At 44.3% G+C, this 21,167-nt stretch overlaps 2 protein-coding genes across 2 annotated transcripts in view; both read left to right on the top strand.

The window, feature by feature from the left end:
* Positions 1 to 12,217, top strand: part of BTBD1 (BTB domain containing 1) — a 42,255-nt gene extending 30,038 nt beyond the window's left edge. Inside the window, exons 5-8 of the mRNA XM_049614312.1 lie at positions 1,449 to 1,641; positions 7,378 to 7,465; positions 9,740 to 9,886; positions 10,380 to 12,217. Coding sequence (XP_049470269.1) covers positions 1,449 to 1,641; positions 7,378 to 7,465; positions 9,740 to 9,886; positions 10,380 to 10,538 — 587 coding nt within the window. The 3' untranslated portion in view covers positions 10,539 to 12,217. The remainder of the gene's footprint in view (positions 1 to 1,448; positions 1,642 to 7,377; positions 7,466 to 9,739; positions 9,887 to 10,379) is intronic.
* A 1,117-nt stretch (positions 12,218 to 13,334) lies between these two features.
* Positions 13,335 to 20,519, top strand: CB3H15orf40 (chromosome B3 C15orf40 homolog). Its single transcript, XM_049614313.1, has 4 exons — positions 13,335 to 13,483; positions 14,214 to 14,340; positions 16,342 to 16,469; positions 17,754 to 20,519. The coding sequence occupies exons 1-4, from the start codon at positions 13,370 to 13,372 to the stop codon at positions 17,847 to 17,849; spliced, it is 465 nt and encodes a 154-aa protein (XP_049470270.1). The 5' UTR covers positions 13,335 to 13,369; the 3' UTR covers positions 17,850 to 20,519.
* The last annotated feature ends 648 nt before the right edge of the window (positions 20,520 to 21,167 follow it).

Raw genomic sequence — 21,167 nt, 5'->3', positions numbered from 1 at the left:
TCCTTTCAACCTTTGCAGACCACTTGGTGACTGGTCACACACACACACAACACGTTACGGTGACACAACTGTGGTGGGCCTGGTTCTAGGTCATACTAGGTCATATCTGATTACTTTCTTGCAGTAGGTATATGGCTCATATCTGAGAACAGTTTCCTGATCTGAAGACTTCTTTTTTCAACTAAAGAAGTTTTATTATAGTTTTGAATTATTACATCATCTTTTAATTTTAATTTTCTTTTTAATGTTTGTTTATTCTTGAGTGAGCGTGAGTGGGGGAGGGGCAGAGAGAGGGAGACACAGAATCCAAAACAGACTCCAGGCTCCGAGCTGTCAGTGCAGAGCCCGACGCGGGGCTCAAACCCACGGACCACAAGATCATGACCCGAGCCCAAGTTGGACGTTTAACCGAGTGAGCCACCCAGGCGCCCCTGCGTCCTATTTCTTATTATTAGTTCTTCAGGAACACTTGTGACCTGTATGTGTGTCCCTGCTTTTTATCGTTTTTACTCACCTGGAACATTTTAATTCTTTTGTGTTATGTTAGTCCTTGTCATTCTGAGAAAGTCACATGGGTTCATCCCCATCTCTGTTGATATTAGCACTCCCAGTTCTGTTCTTTTTACTAAAATGCAGGTTTTAAGTTTTTAGTTGTTATTTTTTGTTTTTTTTTTTTTTTCTTTCTTCCTTTTTTACACTCTTTCCTCATCCAGAGGCTGCAAATCACTGTTGGGGCCAGGTCTGGCAGGTTGATAGATTAATCTAATGTTTAAAATCAGGGGGTTTTACAGTACTGTCTGAATTTAGGACTTCTAAACCAAATTTCTGGTGTTGTGCAGTCTCTTATTTAGATTGCTTTTACCAGTCTTGTAAGGGATCTGGGATCTTTTTATTAGGAGTGGCATTTATTCCTGGATAAATTTGAACTGAACGGGCTTTTTCAGAAGCAGTGAATGGGAACGCTGTAACATACGTGACGTGCTGCTTGCACAGCTCATCCAGTCTTAGCTTCTGCCCTCTGCTGATTTCTGAACGCCGGAAGCAAGCACCATCCCATGTGTTTCCCCCTGTAGGTGGGGTGTAGAGAGGTAGTGAGAGCTCTGGCTACCACGTGAGCATTGCCCCCGTAGGGAATGACTCTTCTTCCTGGTGAACAGGTGTCCGTGGTGCACAGAGGGGGTGGATGGATAGAAAAATCCAGAGATCCTTCTGCGATTTCAGAGTTTCATCTAAGCTTTGATTTATTTACTAACGGTTTTCACACTTAGGACCTATTAGGTTAACTTCAAATGGATTTTGAAATCCTTACAATTAAATACATGCTCAAAATTTTCTGCCTCATCGTTACTTTACCTCTTCCGGATTTGAATTCACTTCGTTTGGAGTGTTACAAAGTTAGGGATTGAAATCCAGTCGGTTTTACTAAGGTCAGATTTTTATTTCTGCAGGTCCTGCCCAGTCCGGAATTTTGTCAGATCGGGAGGTGGTAAATCTCTTTCTCCATTTTACGGTCAATCCTAAGCCCCGAGTGGAATACATCGACCGGCCAAGGTGCTGCCTGCGAGGAAAGGAGTGCTGTATCCGTAGGTTCCAGCAAGTGGAGAGCCGCTGGGGCTACAGCGGCACGAGCGACCGAATCAGGTGTCTGTCGCGTTGCAGGCGCGGGGGTGACGTGGGGCCGCACCTAGCATTTTTCTTTTGTCCTCATGTCGTGGGAGACAGTTGACCACGTTTTATTTTCTGCTTTGTTTAGTATATTTCTGAGTTACTACAGGAGTCCAGAGTCAGGAAGATACAGCAGTGTCTTCGCTGCACTGGGAGTGAGGGGATCTCTCAGGAAACAAGTGAACTTAGAGAGGGCCGGCTGGGGTTTTCCACAGCACGGATTCTGTTTGTATCTCTACTGCTGGAGAGCAGGGTCTACACCTTCATTTATCAAACACTTGCTTCTACTGTGTTTAATGTGAGCTTTTGTTTGCAAAGATATTGCACGGGAGATAGTTCTATGTACGGTTATAAAAGAGTGAAAAATCTAGAATCTTGAGACGTGTGTATATAATCCTGTTGAGGAATTTATCTTTGCCCTGCCTTGTTTTCTTTAGGCCAGATGTCAAAATAGAATGTTTCAGTTTCCATAAAATAATACGTTTTGGATTTTTACTTATTTATAATAGCACTTTAGTATAAAGCTAGGAGCTAATAACAAGCTTGTTAAAAAACAACTCTGAGGGCGAGAACTCAGAAACGTTGGGTTAAAATGGAAATTTAAAATGCATTTGTGGGCTATTTAATAATTACTCACAATGAGAATATCCTATATGAAAATTTGTGAGATGAGGCCAAAGTGTCACACAAAGAAACAGTAACAATGATCTACTTTTACTAAATAAACTAGAGTAGAAATAAATGATTTAAGCATTCAACTCAAGTAGCTAAAAAACGAATAGCCAAAAGAACAATAGAAAAGAGAAATAAATCTCGTAATTAATGAATTAAAAATAGAATTAAGAAATCCATAAGTTGGTTCTTTAAAAAGAGCAAGAAAATAAATAAACTTCTGGCAGAGATAGTAAAGAAAGAAAACATACATTTGGAAATAATAATGGGAATATAATCATATACTAAGGCAGTTTTTATTTTAATTCTGAGTTTACTCTGTGCTAATAAATTGAACATCTTGATGGAATGGATCATTTTATAGGCAAATATAAATTATCAAAATTGACTGAAGAGGAAAGCCTGACTAGACCAGTTACCAATGGAAGGAATTAAAAGTTATCAAAGAACTGTCCCTTCACAAGGTGGTTTTTACAGGTGAGTTTTATCAAACCTTCAAGGAACAGGTCCTTGAGCATTAAAAGAAGAAAATACTTCTTGGTTCATTATTGAAAGAAGCATAACCCTTATACAGGAGTTTGATAAAACAAGAAAGTTTCTAGATCAGTCTCATTTACAGAGAAGAACAACTTCTACGTAAGGTAGCAGTGTCTTAAATCTAGCAATACCTCAGAAAAATAATAACTGAGCAAACAGGGTTTATTTGAAGATTGAAAAATGTATTAATATATATTCACCACAGCAGCAGATGAAAGAAGAAAAGCGATTTGATTGTTGCAGTGGATATCAGAAAGACTTGATAAAATTTCACCTTCATTCCAGATGTAACTACTAATAGACTAGGTCTAGAAGATCTTGAACGTGATTCGCTGTTGAAACCTCAGGATAGGGATGCTGGCCAGCACCGTTGTACTTCAGCAACATTCTTAGAATTCTGGGTGACGCCGTCACGAAGGATAAAGAAATTAGAACCCTGAGTATTGGAAGGGAAGAAGTCTTTTTCAGAATTTGCTGATGACATTATCTACATTAGTACCACTTTTCCCTTTTTTATAATAAAACATTTTGTACTCCCTCTTTAGTAACCTGGTGAAATTCATAGACTGTATCCCTCACGCATTGTTTTTGGTCAACATAATGACCTAGCTCTAATGTAACGGAGCAGTAAACGTGACGGAGATGAAATAAAACCCGTCCTTCAGTACGTAGATGCTTGAGCAGGACACCAGGAGGCAGCCGGAAGCACCCGTGTGCGTGCCACACAGGCTGCCGGGGCAGGCGTATTATGTTAACGTGTCAAAAAGCGTGAGCAGCGTTGCTGCCAATGATGTCATTTTTTTTAAAGGTTTCAAATAAAACAGTACGGTCAATCCTGTTTGTTTAGTTTCCAGATTTGCAGCTCGCCTGCTCACTAAAACTTCTCTGTACTCCCAAATCAATACTTGCAGCGCTTCCTTATCACTGACCTGAGTTGCCCGGAGGTATGTTCCTATTTGAGGTCGCACAGGTGACCCCCTCCTGAGGAAACGGAGACAGCAGGGGGCAGCGCAGTGTAGAGCCAGACACTGGCCCCGGGGCCGTTTGGGCAGCTGGCCCCTAACCCTGCACCTGTTGGGTGTGGCCTCAGGCGAGTCACTTAACACTTCTGGACTCCTGTTTTCTCTTTTGTAAAATAAGATGGAACCTCCGAGGATGAGTTGTTTGGGGGATTTAAGGTTACAACCCATGTGTGGCGGGGGGGTGTGGGTACGTGTGTACACATGTTCCCCGTAGGAGCAATGGTTTAGTATCTGTGGCAACTTTATAGAATATAATTACTACAAATAGTGAGGATTGGCTGTATAATATTTCCTTTATTTATATGGTAGTAACATCTTGTAAAAGTCACTGAATATTAAAATTGCCATAAAAATTATTGGTTTGTGCTGAAACACTGTGCGATGCTGAAGACTCGGGGACCCTTGCTCTGCAAGGAGAACTGGGGGTTGAGTGTAATCCCTTAATTCCTTCCTGTGCTCAGACGGAAGGCACACCCTGTCTGCAGGAGCAATCTTGCTTTCTAACAATGCCGACATCTGTAGTTTGTCAATAAAGTGGACTTAGGTTGAGCTCTTGTAGTTATAAACAGGTTTTTCACCTACATGAATTCCGACAGGACACTTGAAAATTGGCTGGGATTCTTTGTTTTCAGAGACCGTCCTGATCATTGCAGTAAATCTTGCTGCCACTGGAACCCCTGAGCCTTTGTGGGAAACAGAGCATGGTCTCCGTGGGGCTGGGACTCTTTTTGAGAACAGTTCATCCATCCCGATGACCTCAGGATCAGTAAAAATCTATTAGAACCAATAAAAGAGAATAGTGGCCATTTGTGAAATGTATATACAAATCCCAGTGACGGTCCTGTATGTCCTCAGAATTCAGTTACAGAGACGGATGGATGGTGGTGAGGGTTGTATAGCGATGTGAATGTTCTCAGTGCCACTAAATTGCACACTTAAAAATGGTTAAGATGTTACATTTTGTTACATATTTTGCCACAACAAAAAGATACAATTTAAACACGTTTAGATCTTCAGTTACAATATTAAGTAAAAAAAAAGATCTCACTTACAATCGTGACAACATAAAGGAACAGGAATAGATTCCGTAGGAAGCAGACAGAACAGCACCTTCACGGAGAACCGGAGAACCTTGCCTGTAGCCATTGTCTTGCCAAGCTAAGTGCGTGGACTGCGGCTCCCTGCAGGGGTGACGTGCTCTTGGCAGGAAGCATTGGCTTGGCCCAGTTACTCTAAAATTAAGCTGGAAGAGTAAATTTTCTCTTTTTAAAAGAGCAGTATGGATCAAATGTAAGACCACTGTAAAGTTAAAGTAAGTTCGTGCCGTATGGAACACTGTACAGAGTCCAGGAAGCAGACTGACCTAAATAAGCATAGAATATGAGGGGAGAAACTTAGAAGATGAGGAAAGGATCAACCACTGGGAAAATACAGTTTGATTCCCTGTTGATATCATCTGCCAATATTTGTATCCATTTATTTAATATTAAAAAAAAAGAACACGTGACTGTGATGCAGAGGAGATAGGCCTCTCTCCACTTGGCAGGGGTCATAATACGACTACAGGTAATCCAAAGTTTTTGTGTCCACAGCCACCATGAAGTTAATAAGTAAATGACAAACAGGACACTTGCAATAATGGATAGTTACTGACAGAGCATAGCTATATAACAAATATACATGAATCCAAATGAATCCAAATGAATACAAATCCACATGAAAGAGACACTCAGCAGCGGAGAAAAATGGGGAAAGAACATGAGTATTTTATTAAAGAGAAAATCCAGTAGACGGTAAATATTCAAGCAAATGTTTTAACTCATTAATAATCCAAGAAAAAAGAATAGAATTTGTCAGTCATCAGTTTGTCAGTGGCACAAAGACATAGAAATACAATTGCTGAGCATCAGATAGAAACGATCTTCGTTCCCTGTGGGGTGAACACTTCCACCGGAAAGCAGTTTGATAATGTTTATCTAAAGCCTTAAGAACACGCCTTTCATTTTCCTCAGCAATTCTAAGAATTTATTCTCAGGACATAATTAAGGCTCTGCAAAGTGATTTAGCTGCAAGATTGTTCCTCATGGCACTGTCACATAATAAAAACTGCAAATAACCTGGATTATCCAATAATGAGAAATCGGATCTAGTGGAGCAGTAGTAATCTTTTACCTTTTTAAATGAAAAAGAAGTATTTATACAATACATACAACTGAGATGATTTGTAAATAACATGTTCATAGAAAACAAGTCTATTTTCCCATTGCTAAAAAATAGAACTAAGTCTAAAAAGAGAAAGCACCAAAAGCTACATGGGATTTAGAGATGCTTTAAATGTTCCTTATTTGATTAGCTGCATTTCTACTTTTTTTACCCCCCCAGAGAATATATTGCTTTTTTAAAATAAGGAAAAACTGTATTATAAATGACATATTTAAAAAATGTTAAGGTGGTCTTCGCCCTGTGCTGGGAGTTTTAGCATAGCGGTGGGGGAGTGCGGGCCCTTTGGCCCGCCACACTTCTTGCCCCAGGCAAGTTAATTTCTCTAAACCTCAGTTGCCTTCACTGTAAAGACCGGGGGTACGAACAACACTGTGTTAGTCTATCCAGCCATTACAATGATTCAAGGAAATAATTCATGTAAAAAGATGGCCGGGCAGTGCCCAGCACAGGAAGTACTTGGCGTGGCGGTAACAATATTGATCATCGAAGTTGCTGCTGAACATGTGGAGGGTGACTGCTTGATGTGACGGATTGTCTCTGATTACATCTTTCATGCTGTTTGTACTCTCGGTCAGTTTTCCTACATTGGTAAAGTGGAGCAAGATGGGTCTGTTTCTTAGCTCCTATGACCAAACTGGTCTTGCTGATTGTTCTAGTATGAACCCTCATTCTGATCCATCTGTGTAAGTTAGGGCCTGGCCCCAGCCCTGCACCACCAGTGTTCTGTTACAGCAGCTTCCCTCACAACTCTTACCCCAACCTACGGTTGTTGACTGATCCCTTTGTTTACTTTTTTATTATTCATGTCCTCCTTTGGGCTCTAAGCGCAGTGTGGTGCCCAGTATTTAACTCTGACAGGCCCCTAGGAAGTATTCATAGAACTGGTAAGTTGTTACAGATTGGACTTGCTGGGCTCTGGGCCTTTGTATCATGAAGACGTGCAGACATTTGGACTAAGACATCGTTAAGATGGTCATTACAACAAAAGTGGGCATTTAGGTTAAATAATTTCCTTTGACTCTCAAAAATGTACAGTACAGAAGACAACTTCTACTTAAGTTCCCATTAAGTTAAAATTTTTTCTAGAAAGAGTTTTTTGGTAAGCAGATGACACTTCCAAGGATATCAAATTTATGACAGTTTTCCTTTTTATGAGCAAAATCTATTCCAGGTAGCACTTAAAAATTTTATAGGCCTTCAGACTATGAATATTGAATGAATTATGTATATTATTTTATATTTGGCTTCATTCTCTCAGGTTCACAGTTAATAGAAGAATCTCTATAGTCGGATTTGGTTTGTATGGATCTATCCACGGACCCACGGATTATCAAGTGAATATACAGGTACAGTTCTTCCTCACTGTTTATCGTCTTGAAATACAACAAATGTAATTTTATAGTAAGATCTCATTTTGACAAAGTCAAATTTCAATATAGTTATCAAAGGCATCAGAAGGCCTAGAGAGTTCTGTCTTACAACCGATGAAAAGCACTTTCAGAGAATTGGGACTCCTGGGGTCCTTCACAGAAGCATTAGCACACAAGGAGCCTCCCTTCTCCAGGAAACCCCTTCCGTCACTCCCTTCTGCTGCGCATTGACTGTCTAAAAACATCTGCAGGCTGTTTTTCCTGGCACTTTGAACTCTAGGGCTTGAAGCTGTCTAATTTTTCAAAACTACTGTGAACACCTTCTGATTTCCAGTCGTCTGACTATACCCTGCCTTAGTCTTTAGATCTGTTCCACCTCAGCTCTTAATCGGGCAGAACGTTAAATACCTCTCTCATTCCCTTCAGTAGACCAGTATTCTCCCACTATTTTGACAGTCCACCCCAGTTAGTAAAATTGTTTTTGAAACATGTCTGTGCTGGACTTGTATTTACAAGCTGTACATATACAATACTGTGCTTCTATAGTAAAACACAAAGAATAGAAAAGGAAGTAAACACTGTTTCAAACTTTTATCCATAGAAAAACACTGCCTTCTCTAAAACGTTAATATTTTATTTATTTTAATGTTTTTATTTATTTTTGAGACAGAGAGAGACAGAGCATGAACGGGGGAGGGGCAGAGAGAGAGGGAGACACAGAATCCGAAGCAGGCTCCAGGCTCCGAGCTGTCAGTGCAGAGCCTGACACGGGGCTCGAACTCACAGACTGTGAGATCATGACCTGAGCTGAAGTCGGACGCTCAACCGACTGAGCCACCCAGGCGCCCCTAACATATTATTTTTAATAGCAAAAACCTTGGTGAACTTTGTGTTCAGATTTCATCATTAGCGGGGTGCCTGGGTGGCTCAGTCGGTTAAGTGGCCGACTTCGGCTTAGGTCATGATCTCACAGTTCCTGAGTTGAAGCCCCGCATCAGGCTCTGTGCTGACAGCTCAGGGGGGGAGAGAGAAAATCCCAGGCAGGCTCCATACCATAAGTGCCTGGCGCGGAGCTCGAACTCACAATCGTGAGATCATGACCTGAGCCACAACCAAGAGTTGGACACTTAACCGACTAAGCCCCCCAGGCGCCCCATTGCTGGAATTTTCTAATTTGATTTTTCCAACAGCCTGAGGAAGAAGGCAAAAAGCAAGGTTTCCCCCAAAGTAAACAACAAAACTGCAGCTCAGAAGTGTAGCGGTTTGCCAAATCCTGGGTCTCCCCACTTTATCCCAGGACACCATTGTGCTGTATTTTTTATTTAAGTTTTTTTTATTGAACTGTGATATACATGTAGAAAAGTGCAGATATTTGTACATGGTGCGTAAGGCTCGCTTCTCACAAGTGGAGTGCATTGTGTAGCCAGCAGCCAGATCAAGGAACAGGCCGGTAGAGCGCCCCGGGAGCCCCCTTGTGGTCTTCTCCAGTCACTGTCCCTGCGGAGGTGATCTCTGCCCGGACCTGGCACAGCATTGATTGTTTTGGCCTATTTTACTGTTACTGTTTTTACCTAATGTATGTGAACAGGCAGGTCTGTGAGCCTCTGCCTCTGCACGTGATGTTCCCTCGCATGGACCTTTGTACCTTTGTAACCCGGGAGGCCCTGGCTGGAGCTCTTCCAACTCTCACTCCTTCCTGGCAAAATAAAATTCTCCTCTTCTGCATTGCTCTTTTACTGCCAGTTCTGCACTGCACTGTCGCTGGACACGTGTCTAGTGACTGGAGGCTCCTTGAGGGCGTGGCACAGATTATGGAACTAAATTGAAAAAATGGGGTTTTCACATTTTTAATATCTACATACCTGAATACTGCATTTCAGGTCATTTTAATTTCAGTAAATAACATTTAGACATAGGAAACGCTATGGGAATTTCCTAGCAGCAAGACACAGGCTAGCAAGGAGGAGAGGCCTGTTTTCCTCGGTATCTAAAATCCAGGTGTTCTAAAAACCAGTTCCCCGGGTTGGTGTCTCCTGGGCAAGCCCCTGTGTCCTGCAGCCGAGTCGAGGTTAGCTGGCATTCCCCCCCCCCCCCCCCCGCCCCCAACCACGTGTTCCAGCCGTCTCTGGTGGTTAGAGAGAAGTAGACAAGACTTACACTCTCCTGTTCCTAAGGGCTCCGTGGGCTTTTCTGTGAAACTTTGCTTCAGTTGATTTCGCTTAAGTGTAACTTGTCTTTGAAAAATTACAGATCATTGAATACGAAAAAAAACAAACCCTGGGACAGAATGATACCGGATTCAGTTGTGATGGGACTGCTAACACATTCAGGGTCATGTTCAAAGAACCTATAGAGATCTTGCCCAATGTGTGCTACACAGCATGCGCCACACTCAAAGTAAGAGCCTTCCGGAATGTTCTCGATGGTGAACTGGTGGGTTTCCTCTCCCATGTTACAGAGAGTGTGTTCTCCATAGAAACGGAGAGTCACAGACAATAAAGCCTTCAGGAAGAAGGGAAAGAAGGAAGCTGGGAGCTGAAATATTCCACTGCTTGGAGAAAAGAAGTGCCTGTCAGCATAGCTCTGCTCTGACATGGTTCTTTATAAGCAGTAGCCCTTTGCTTGAGTAGGAGATTGAATGTTTGACAGAAGATAAAATAATTATTTTCTTAAAACCATTTCCCTGTTCTCTAAAAGCAGAGTTCTACATTATTTTTAATCATTAACTAGTTTTGTAGCAAAAATTCCATTTTTCATGAAGTGACATAGCATAAAATTTCATACAAGAACAGTAATGAAATACAACAGATCATTAACCTAATTAAAACACCACATTAAATTGAGTGCTTATTAAATGAAAATTACTAACGAACCTTTTGTTCTCATTTAGGGCCCAGATTCCCACTATGGCACAAAAGGATTGAAGAAAGTCGTGCATGAGGCACCTGCTGCTGGCAAGACTGTTTTTTTCTTTTTTAGTTCCCCGGGCAATAATAACGGCACTTCGATAGAAGATGGACAGATACCAGAAATCATATTTTATACATAATCCAGCATTCTGATACATCTTGGCTAAAGAGTACCATACAGTCTAGTCTCAAAGGCCTATAAAACTGGCCACAAAAAATAGTCTGAATGTCATGAATATTTATAATTGTGAGATAAGAAACATTTTGGTTTCTTAGAGGAGATGAACAATATTGATTTAAATCTCTGCATGGTTTAAAAGCAGATTTTCCTTTTTCTTATAACCTTAGGGAAAAAGAGAACTGGGTGTAACCTTAAAAAAGCTGTTTCAGCTTTATCTTGTATAATTTTGTAGATGAGCTGACTCATGGTCTTTCCACAGTTTTATAATTGAAAGATTCTTGTTTTAGACAGATGGTTGTGTTGTTGTTTTAACTGTTGTGAGGGTTAGATGAGATGGACTTCTAGGCTTATCTGTTTTGAAGATTACATGAGATGAGACGGGTCAGTATTCCTACAGAATTCGTATTAATTCAAATAACTGATTTCAGAAAATTAAGAAAACTGACCTTATATTTGGAGTTTTGAGATACCTGGTTGTTAGCATTCATAATATTTCCAGAAGCAGGCCTAATAAATGCCCAAGAACATTTTCAATGCATTTACAAAAAAGGATATTTTATAATAGTATAGTCATGTGTTACATAGTACAGCTTTAAACTATAAATGGAGTTGGTACAAATTCACAATAATGTGATATAAACAGAGGATCTAAAGGTATAGTCTAGGACTGGATTCTTCATCACCAAGGTGCACCACTGCACTTGCTGGTAGCTGTCCAGGGGATGGTCCTGAGGATGCCCGAGACTGAGATGGTGACTGGCTACACGGGCATCAGTTCCACATTGTGGCGATAATCTAACACAACAGGAAACTGAATAAAATACTAACCTTTCTGACAACTACTTTGAAATTTTAAAGATCTCCAACAGCATCACTCCTGCTGAAAAGCGTACTTTCTGTCACCGACACAGTTCTACCCAGGAAGTAAGCTATGTTTCATGTTTATACCTCCTTCATGTCACAGGTTATAGCCGTTTGGGGAGGGGATAGGAAGTATACCTGGCAGAATAACATTTATATACTTTTTTATAAAGCAAAATTTTTATATAAATAACATTATCTTTTTCCCTTGAAAATGATTATCTTGTAAAAAAAAAAAAACCCTATGTGTAATTAAGATCTATCACATAGTTTGGGAAGATGGTTAAAAAAATCACAATTCTTTAAGTAACAGCTTAAAAAGAATTTTTTCTAAATAATAGTAACTAGGACAAAAAATTTCATTTAAAATAGTACTTCATTTTATATTTTCAAGGAGGTAGTGATGTGTGTCGGTGGCAGAGGTCTCAAAATCGCTGAAGAAGGGAAATTTTTCTCTGGTAACATCATATGGACATAAACGTCAGTTAACTGGAATATCTATGGAATGTGTCGTTCTGGTTAATTACAGATTAACTGGCAGGCGCAGATTAACCAGCTGTAGTAACCGTTATGGAAAGTACTTCCACCTTAAAGTGTGGAATAGGTAAGTAAGTTCATGGTTTTTGACATTAGAGGCGTTTCAAGGGCTTTTCAAGTACGTTGCACTGAACAAGGATTGTAACTGAAGGTGCTACAGAACGTACAAGAAACGGAACTGTTTACGGATCTGGGACATCCCCTGGAATTTTTAAAAAATAAATATTATCCTTGTATTTATTTTTTGGTCATTTGTCTTTTTCTTCCGAAAGTTGAGTGTAGCCGCGTTCTGGAACAAGGTTTCTAGTTGATTGAGGTTTTAACGTTATTTGTAAGGAATGGAGGTATTTATTGCAGCACAAAATATGAGCGCCTTGCTGCTGCCTTAAAGCAACGCGTCGGAACCGCAGCGATGACCGCTGTTGCCTCTGTGCTTCTTGGACCTTTTTTAGTGGCCTCAGGGTTTTCTCACCTGTTCTAATCTCGGGAGGGGGAGAAGGAAGACTTGTCGTGTGAGGACTGAGTCCCCACTGGGTAGTACCACTAGCAGCTACCAGAGTGATGCCCGTGTGCCAGGCTCTGCGCTGAGTACCTGCCACACGTTCTCGCGTCTCGCGTCAGGCTGCGGCAAGTACTAACACCCACTTCACAGGCGGGGAAATGTCACGTTTAACAAGGTCGGTAAGGGGGGAGGCAGGATGAAAAGCCAGGTCTCTCCCTCCCGAATATCCGTGCCCTGACCCGCCGTGAGCTCGCTGTCCCACTGCCGTCCGGCATGTCAGCGGCAGGTCCCGCGCCTCGTCCACGGGTCGCGCTGCAGCCCGCGGTCTTTCTCAAACACCACGGCTTGGACTGCGCCAGTCCTGCCTCTGCCCACTTCTGCAGTCTCGTCTCGCACATCCCACACCAGAATGTGATTTCCTCGCCTCTGACACGGTGGAATCCTCAGCGCCTGGCACAAGGCAGGTGCTCCATCGGCACGTGGGATACACCCCAGGGCTGAGGCCGCACGAGGCTCCACGTCAACCTGTGGGCCACGGGAAGCAGCGTCCGCATGGTGGGGCAGCGGGAGCCACAAGACACCCGCCCCGGTGCACTCCTTGCCTCTCACCGCGATCCTTTATTCTTAGGAGGAGAGAGAAGAGCAGAGGTAACACAGCCTACCTACCTGCTGCGTGTGCGGAGCCAGGGAGGGGTGGGGGGGCCGGGATCCTGGTCTCCGTCTCCAGGGCTACTTTCCAGGATGAGGGGTCGTGCTCCCGCCGGCCGGGAGGGGTCGCCCTCGGGCCGGAGCAGAGGCGCGGGCCTGTGGGGTCGCTCCCGCCGGCCGCGCGCGCAGGCGCGGAGCGCTCTTCCGGCGCCGCTCCGCCTCCGCCCGGCTTCCCCGCGGGGATGCTGCGGCTGGGCCGCGGGCTGAGGCGGCTCGGGTCGGGACGCGGGGCTGGAGACTCCGGCCGGCTCCCTTTAAGTGCGGAGATGCCCAAGAAAGCTGGTGCGACGAACAAGGCCAGTGGCAAGCCCCGTGGCAGGGGAGGGTGGGCGGCGCGCGGGAGAGAGGCGGGCCCCGCGGGTGGGCGAGGGCTCCCCGAGACCCGTCTGCCGGCTCTGAGGCCGGGTCCCCGCGCTCCCAGGGGGCCCGCCCCTCACGCAGGCTAGGCGCCCCCGCGGTCCCCGCACGGCCTGCGCCACCCGGCGTGGGAGGCTCGCGGCGGCGCCCCGGGCCCGACCGCCCTCCGCTCTGGGTCCCGGGCGGCGGGGGCTGAGCTCCTGGCGGGCACGCCGGCTGCGCACCTGCTGCCCCGGTCCAGGCATGGGAGGCTCTGCTAGAGAGCTACCTCCGTCGTCCCTTCCTCTCTCCCCGATACACGCACACTTCCGGCCTAGTTGCTCGCGGACGGTCCTCACCTCGGGCTGCAGGGGATGCAGAGATGCGTAGTAAGTGGTGTCTGCGCCTGGAGAACGGGGGATACAGCGCAGACGGTAGGAACCAGCACTCAGGTGTGGAAGCCAGAGTCCCGGCCCCCCAAGGCAGCAACAAAACACTCCGTTGGGCTGATTGGAGGGCTTCGTGGAAGAATTGATTTGGAATGCTTGGAAAACCTTTCCGGGTGGCCAGAAATCCCTGGACACGACTCATTCGTCTTGGTTAAGGGTGAAAGGGAGTAGAGGAAGGATCAGATGTGCGCAAACGTATTTTATAGCTTGTAAAGTTGCAGTGTGGTTGTTGTCGTTTTAGGGTAAAAGCCAGACCAAGGAGCCAGAGACACCACTTCCTCCCTTAGGTCCTGTGGCAGTTGATCCTAAAGGTTGTGTCACCGTAGCCATCCATGCCAAACCTGGTTCCAAACAAAACGCTGTAACAGGTACATCTGGCCCCGGGGGTGGGGGTCACGAAGGGGCTGGGGCTGGGGGGGGGTTCTCCTCCATCCTCCCTTTGCCTTGGTTAGCGGAAAGTTGGTCTGTACAGTCAGGGTTTTCATATTCGTGTTTGGAGGCTTCTCCGTTTTAAGATTCTAGATTCTAATGTAAAAGTGTAAGTAAATCCAGTGTCAAAAGTGAATATATGATATTTACAGCATACCAAGTGAGATGAACTATCGTGTATTTTTTTTTTTTTTAATACGGTATTTTGAAAAGGACACACGCGGAAACACGTGCAGCCTAGAATTACTGCGTTTGTCCTATTTCAAAACTGGAGACATTAGCCAGAGAAAGAAAGAAGAGACATTTTGGTCGAGTTTAATGACCATTGGCCCAAGGAGGAAGAGAAAACCTGGTGTCTGAGAGTCCTGATCAGCAGCTCCTGTGTGGACTTGTTTTAAAACAATAAAGAATTTTTCTGGGCCCAGTTCTTTTCATCTATGGGAGACGATACTGGACTAGGAAGCTTTCAGGCTATTCCCTGGAGCCCAAAAGGTGCCTCAGGGGTGTTTTAGGTGGACAAGGGGAGGCCAGCAGGCAGCTATGTTTACATTTATTTTAAATGCTGGGAGCCCAGGGGAACTTCTGTGGGTGCAGAGCCGGGGAGGCGGGGAAGGGCTGTATTCCGAATGAGAAGTCTGAAAACTGTTGATCTGAATTATTTTGAAGGTCTTTTTTACCTCTAAAGCTCCTTCTTTTTTGTTTTTTGTTTTGTTTTGTTTTGTTTTTGCACTTTGAAAACAAGACCTCAGAATTGGGGTACTAGGCTGTGGTTTGTGCCGGTGGCCGTGTTAGTCTGCCTTTTCTGAGTAGTTGTTGTGGACCCTGTCTCGTGTCAGCATACCATGTTTCATCGCGTCCGAGATGCCGTCAGCTAGAAGGTGCACAGGTATTTTGTGTACCAGCAAGACAAAATCCGTACGAACACTTTCTTTTCCGTCCGTTGTGAGACGTGCCTGGATTTGAAAGGTACTAACGCAGCACACGGTGGAATTAGAATTGGTGACAGGCCAGGAGGCGGGCTGTTGTACGAGATTCTGTGGCTGTGTGGTTGACACAGGCAAGGCGTAAGCATGTGAAAACGCCTGAGAGTCCCTACGTGGGGGACCAGGTTCAGCCCACTTGAGAACTACTGTGAGAACTCCGCTCTCGGAAGGACAGTGGAGTGGGCTGCAGGCGGGCCGCTCTTTATAGAGGCTGTACTGATGGGGGTCACGGCCACTGTGCAGACTGGCCCTGGAGTTCAAAGCATGTAGCCGAACGACTTTGAGTTACAGCATCACTTTATCACCGGGTGACCTTGGGCACATCTTGACTTCGGTTTCCTCGTTTGTAAACTGGAGATAATAATGGTATGAATATCTTTTTCGTGAGGTTCTTATGAGGATTAAACACGTTAATATCTGTGAAGTCCCTAAAACGCGTGTGCCCTCAAGTTACCGTGTGCAAGTGCTGTGTAAATGTTTAAATGTTGCACCTTAAAGACATGAAACAGGCATTTCACGCGAGCCGAACCAGGCCAGTCCTCTCCTTTCCTGAGCCCCGAACAGCCCTTGTCCAGTGCAGCGAGCTGCCTCCGTCCCGCTTCCTTTGTGACACTGCTGACCCAGCCTGACCTTGCCTTGGGGTTCGTCCTGCCACCCCACGCAGTTTCCAGTAGCCTACATCCAGGACACTGCCCAGGGTTCTGAGCTTCTCTTGATCAGCAGGATGGGGGTAGATGTAGACTTTCTGTGGATTTCTTTCCTGAAGTGGTGAGGGCTTATTTATCATGTTTGTGTACCCTAAAGCTTGAGTAGTTTGCTCGTTCATTTCTTTGTGCAATAGTTATTCATTGGAAACCTACTATGTGCCAGGTGAATGCAAACTCTTTTACAAAATAGCTTCACCTCTTGAAGAAAAACAACTCCTTAAGGGTCAAGTCCACACTGATCTCATTCCAGACTTGACACCTGAAGCTGTGAGTGTGGCCATTGCTGCGCCTCCGTCGGAAGGAGAGGCTAATGCCGAGCTCTGTCGCTATCTTTCCAAGGTCTTAGAACTCCGCAAGAGCGATGTGGTTCTGGAGAAGGTAGGTCTCTCTCTCAAAACAGTTTATTACATGTCAGATATTATTATGTTAATGCTGATTTTTCTTTTCCAAATCATTGAAAAAACTCTCATTCATTTCATCACGAAACTATGTGAATTCTGTTTAGTTTCCTCCATTCCTGCTGCCTCAGCCCTTACTCAGAGTGACCACCCTCTGTATGTCTAGTCCTTAGTTGCCACCATCTCGAGCATTTTCCTCTTCCCACATGTTTTCCTGTATCTGCTGGCAGATTGGTTTTGTCTCTTCTTTCGTCATCATTCTAAAAATCTGAAAGGGTTCCTGTTGCTTATCGTCTCCATTAGTGAGTCTGTCAGGTATTTCTGGTCTCCCCACGTTATCCTTGCTCCCCGGAAAAGCTGATTAGGAAGAGAGGCCAGATGAAGTTATTCACACGACGGGTCTGCTCTAGGGGTAGATATCAAAATCACCTGGCATTGATTTCTAAAACACAGGTTCCTGGACATCTCTAGACTTACTTAAAAATAGACTTGGCAGGAGTAAGACCCAAGCATGTTTATGTTTCTTAAAGCTCAGTTTGTTTTCTCGTGATACACTCTCTAGATCTAGGTCCCAGCTGGCATTCAGAGTCCTTGGTTAATAGGCTGCATCTGAAAATTCTCCCATCAGGCCACTACCCTCGATACATCCCCCTTGTGTTGCAGGAAACTCCTGACTCTCTGCCAGTGCCCTGACATCTGCCTGAAGGGGACTTCCTACTCCTCTGCTAGTCCAGCTTCTACCCCTAGAGATAATCCCTGCTCACATTTTACCTTCTTTAAAGGATGTTTCAAAACGAGTATTATAGCATTTGCTTTTCGTTTGGAGTTTTCAGAAATGTGGAACAGAAAGAACAGCAATTTGTTTGGAATTATTTTTACAAAAGTTTATATATAAAATTGCAATATTCGTTTTGGTAATTTAAAAAATAATTTTAACTTTTAATTTCGACAAAGAAGTTATTTAAAAACAGAGCATTCTACATCTGGACTCTATTCATTTTGAAATTGTAATGCCAATTCTTATTATTACAGAAATTGATACATGAATGTAAAATCCCTAGATCTAGAGTGCAAAAATTGGTAGGAAAGTGGAATCTGAGCTCATCTGTGTTGAAATCAGAAATGACCGGGAGAAAGCGATGGCTAAGCTGTCAGGACAGCCCCAGGCCACCACGCTGGCCCCATGAGGACACTGCCACGATGGGTGCCTCTCAGGTCTGCTGTCTCGGGGTTATCCTGACACCATTTTCTCCTTTTGGTCCAGGGTGGTAAATCTCGTGAGAAAGTGGTGAAGCTTTTGGCCTCCACAACTCCAGAAGAGATCTTGGAGAAATTAAAGCAGCAAGTGGAAAAGAAATAAAAGCCAGTTTTGAGAAAAACACATCCTTGGAAAGCTTTTTTATTGCTATTAATGGAGAGGCTGTTAAATAAGAAAATATATTTCAGTGCACAAAAGAACATGGAAAAAATACATGTTTAACAACAGAACGCAAGAAATAGGAATTTAAAAGTACTCTGCGTTCAATATAGGTTCTAAAATCCCTGACCCCAGCTTGGAGTATGTTACTCTGATTTCGTGGCCTCACAAAATAAGAGAGCGGGAAAAGTTGTTTAAGATGACCTCACTCAGTCCGTTTCGTTCTGTGATGGGGCTTCTGATGTCCCGAAGTTGAGAGAGTTCTTCGGGATCTCATGGCACAGGGTGGCAGCTGGAACCCGATCCCTGGACTCCTGGTTGGATGCAGTTCATCGTGATTGTGAATTAAAGTGCCATTTCTGCAGCCACCTCAGGGTTCCAAGGATCGCCTTCAGGTCCAGCTCACAGGTGACAGAAGAAAACCTGTCACTGCTTTGTGCTCTTAGTTTGTATTTTAAAAGGCGTATCTAAATACGAAAATGCTTTCTGTGTCTTTTTAAAACTCTGTGGAGCATTTTGTGAAAAAGTAAACAAGAACAATTAAGACTTGTGATTTCGGGGAAGTCACTGACTTTTCGTCCTCCTTGGATGCTAGCTGCAGTCTTCAAATCTGGTATTTCTGAAGACTCTCCAGAGAGCCTTAAGAGAGGAGGACCTGGCAGCTATTCTCAGTATTGGTAAAGGCCTGTCAGAAATCATATGTATATTCAAGCTTCAAAAGCGAGTAATAAAGATCTTGTTTTTAAATCTCCAATGCAAATTATAGTGATTTGGTAAAGGTACATAATTTCATTACCTTTGCCGATCAGAACCAAAGCAGTTGTGTGCTTTTGTCCAAGTACCTGAGAAAATGTACGGGGAAACAAAAATCTTTAAAAATACAAATTCCACAAAGAAGGAACAATAATAAAAATTGTTGAAGGTGAAAGGGCTGGGAAACAGTCATCTGGTCAACTCTTACTCTGTGGATAGGAACCAAGGAGAAGGTCACGGTCAGTATTAATGGCAGAGCATGGGTCCCACTCCACGGCCTTCTTTTCTAAGCCATTATGTCATACTGCCTCCAGATGTGTCTCCCTTGGACCTGGTCTTGGCTTAAGAACAAGTAGCAGAAACCCAACTCCATCCGGCTTACGCGATAAAGATTCACTGGCCTGATACCTGGCAAGTCCAGAGGCAGCAGCTCAGTGTCATCATAAAGGACCCACTGCAGCTGACAGCGCCCGCTTCAGCCTCGTGCCCACTTGGAGGCAAAAAGGCAGCAGCCCTAGGCCTCACGTCCACGTACCGCCCCCCCCGCTGGCAGGAAAAGACGCCAATGCCACTCGGAAGAGCGGGCTCCCGCTCAGCTTCCCCCCACTCCTTGGTGGTTGGGGTGGGGGAGAACCAGAGGATGGGTTGGCACCCTCGTGGTGTTTCAGGTTCCAAACACATAGGTGGTTCCTTAACTGTAGTGCAGAATGTAAATGTAAAAACCCACCGGGGACCCCACTACAGAATTTTCAAATGCATGTGACTAGGGCCTAAAAATTTTAAGAAGCTGGATTTTCAGTTTACGTCCAAGAGGTGGCACCATAATGCAGCGGCAGAAAGCCGCTTCATTAATCTGAAGTGAGCAGTGCTAGTAGGAAGTCTCCGTAGTGCCCGCCAGTGTCCCACACTCTTCTGTCTGGTCTGGGAGACATTTCTTAGGCTTATACCCTCATTCCCTGAGTTCAGTTCAGGCCAGGGTGTGTGAACTGCCCTCTACTCGGCTGGGTACTCAGGAGTCTGGCTCAGTGCTTTAGTGGAGTCAGCATGGTCTTCAGTGTCTCCCTTAATTCTGCCGCTTTCAGAAATCCCATTTAGTTGGTGATTGAAAATGGAATTGGGCTGGAAAATTAGCAAGGAATTCATTTCGAAACAAGATGCCAATTTATTAATTTGAGTGAAGAACACACCTGCCAAACAGACTGTATAGTGGGATTCTCCAGCGAGAACATTCTGTCACTTTGGGAAGTCTCTTGACGAAGCCGGTCAGCATCTGAAGAGTGCTTGGAGAGCCTGGGATCAGAACCAGGGGAGGGAGGAGGGCGGAGCAGGGAGCTCTGACCATCTGCGATAGACCCATTCTGTCTCCTCAGCCCCTCTCCTGGGACAACTCTGGACACCGATGCTCCCTTTTTCCAGGCTCTGAGAAGACTACCTACTTCTGTCCACGTGGGCTGTCCTCAGACAATCCTCAGAATTCAACTGATACGGTTCTCAGCATTTTCTAATCCTTTTCTAGATGTGTGCCACAGGATCCATCTAGCCCCCTTGCTGTTAGAGTCAGCGGGGGAGAACCCCCAAAGTTGGCAGCAGTTTGTATAGACTCTGTGGTCATTTCTACATGAAACTTCTCCACGATGTGGCTTTACTGTCATAGTGGCTTTCACATGGTTTCAGAGCCTTATGTTTCTCTAGAGATACCTGGGTGGGTTGGAGAGCCATGGAGAATAAGGGAGGGAGTCACGTCAGTGGGACTCCAAGCCTTTAGCCCTCTTCCAAAGCTGTGCTGTCAGTGTGGCGGCTGCTAGGCACATGTGGTTACTGAGCACTTGAAATGTGGCTGATCAGTTTTGTTTTTTTTTTAATGAAAGCATCACGGAAATAAAGGCCACGTTGGAAACACAAAAAAGGTTGAAAATACGGCATAGAATTTGGGGGGCAGGATAGAAGGAGGTGAGCAAAGAAAGGAAAATGTCAGATCTAGAAGTCAGGAAGGGGCAGTCAACAGACATAACTGGGGTCCTGAAAAAGAACCCCCCCCCCAAAATGGAGCAGAACAAAGATTTCAAGATAAAATGAAGAAAATATTGAAAAAATAAAATATGAATTTAAGGAATAAAAGGTGCAGTGTCCCAGGGGAAATACGGACAAATGGTTGACAAAGAGATACAACCTAGTAAAGTTGTCTGACTTCAAAAACAAAAAAGCCTACGGCCATCTAGGCAAAAAGTTGAAGGCCTAGGGAGGGAGCGGGGAGACACACACATGTACACTCCCATTGCTCATGGGAATGTGAATTGCTACAGTGTTTTAGAAAATGTGGCACTTATTAAAAATACAGGTGTTTTAATCTAATTATCCTACTTTTTGAGAATGCCTCATAGAACACATAAAAATGCCAGAGTATATGGGCAAAAAAAGGGTAACAATCTAAGTGTCTGCCTGTAGGAGACTCATCATATAATCAACAGCAAATCCATACTATAGAGTATTATGCTATTAAAATTAGCT

The sequence above is a fragment of the Panthera uncia genome (genome assembly GCF_023721935.1).
Source record: "Panthera uncia isolate 11264 chromosome B3 unlocalized genomic scaffold, Puncia_PCG_1.0 HiC_scaffold_2, whole genome shotgun sequence".
Taxonomy (NCBI): Eukaryota; Metazoa; Chordata; class Mammalia; order Carnivora; family Felidae; genus Panthera; species Panthera uncia.
This window is presented reverse-complemented; position numbering and strand designations above follow the sequence as displayed.

Excerpts from the sequence above, each read along its gene's own strand:
- CB3H15orf40 (XM_049614313.1), top strand. The coding sequence starts at position 13,370 with ATGCTGCGGCTGGGCCGCGGGCTGAGGCGGCTCGGGTCGGGACGCGGG. Across the intron at positions 13,484-14,213 it reads AAGCTGGTGCGACGAACAAG|GGTAAAAGCCAGACCAAGGA; the intron begins GCCAGTGGCAAG and ends TTGTCGTTTTAG. Across the intron at positions 16,470-17,753 it reads GCGATGTGGTTCTGGAGAAG|GGTGGTAAATCTCGTGAGAA; the intron begins GTAGGTCTCTCT and ends CTTTTGGTCCAG.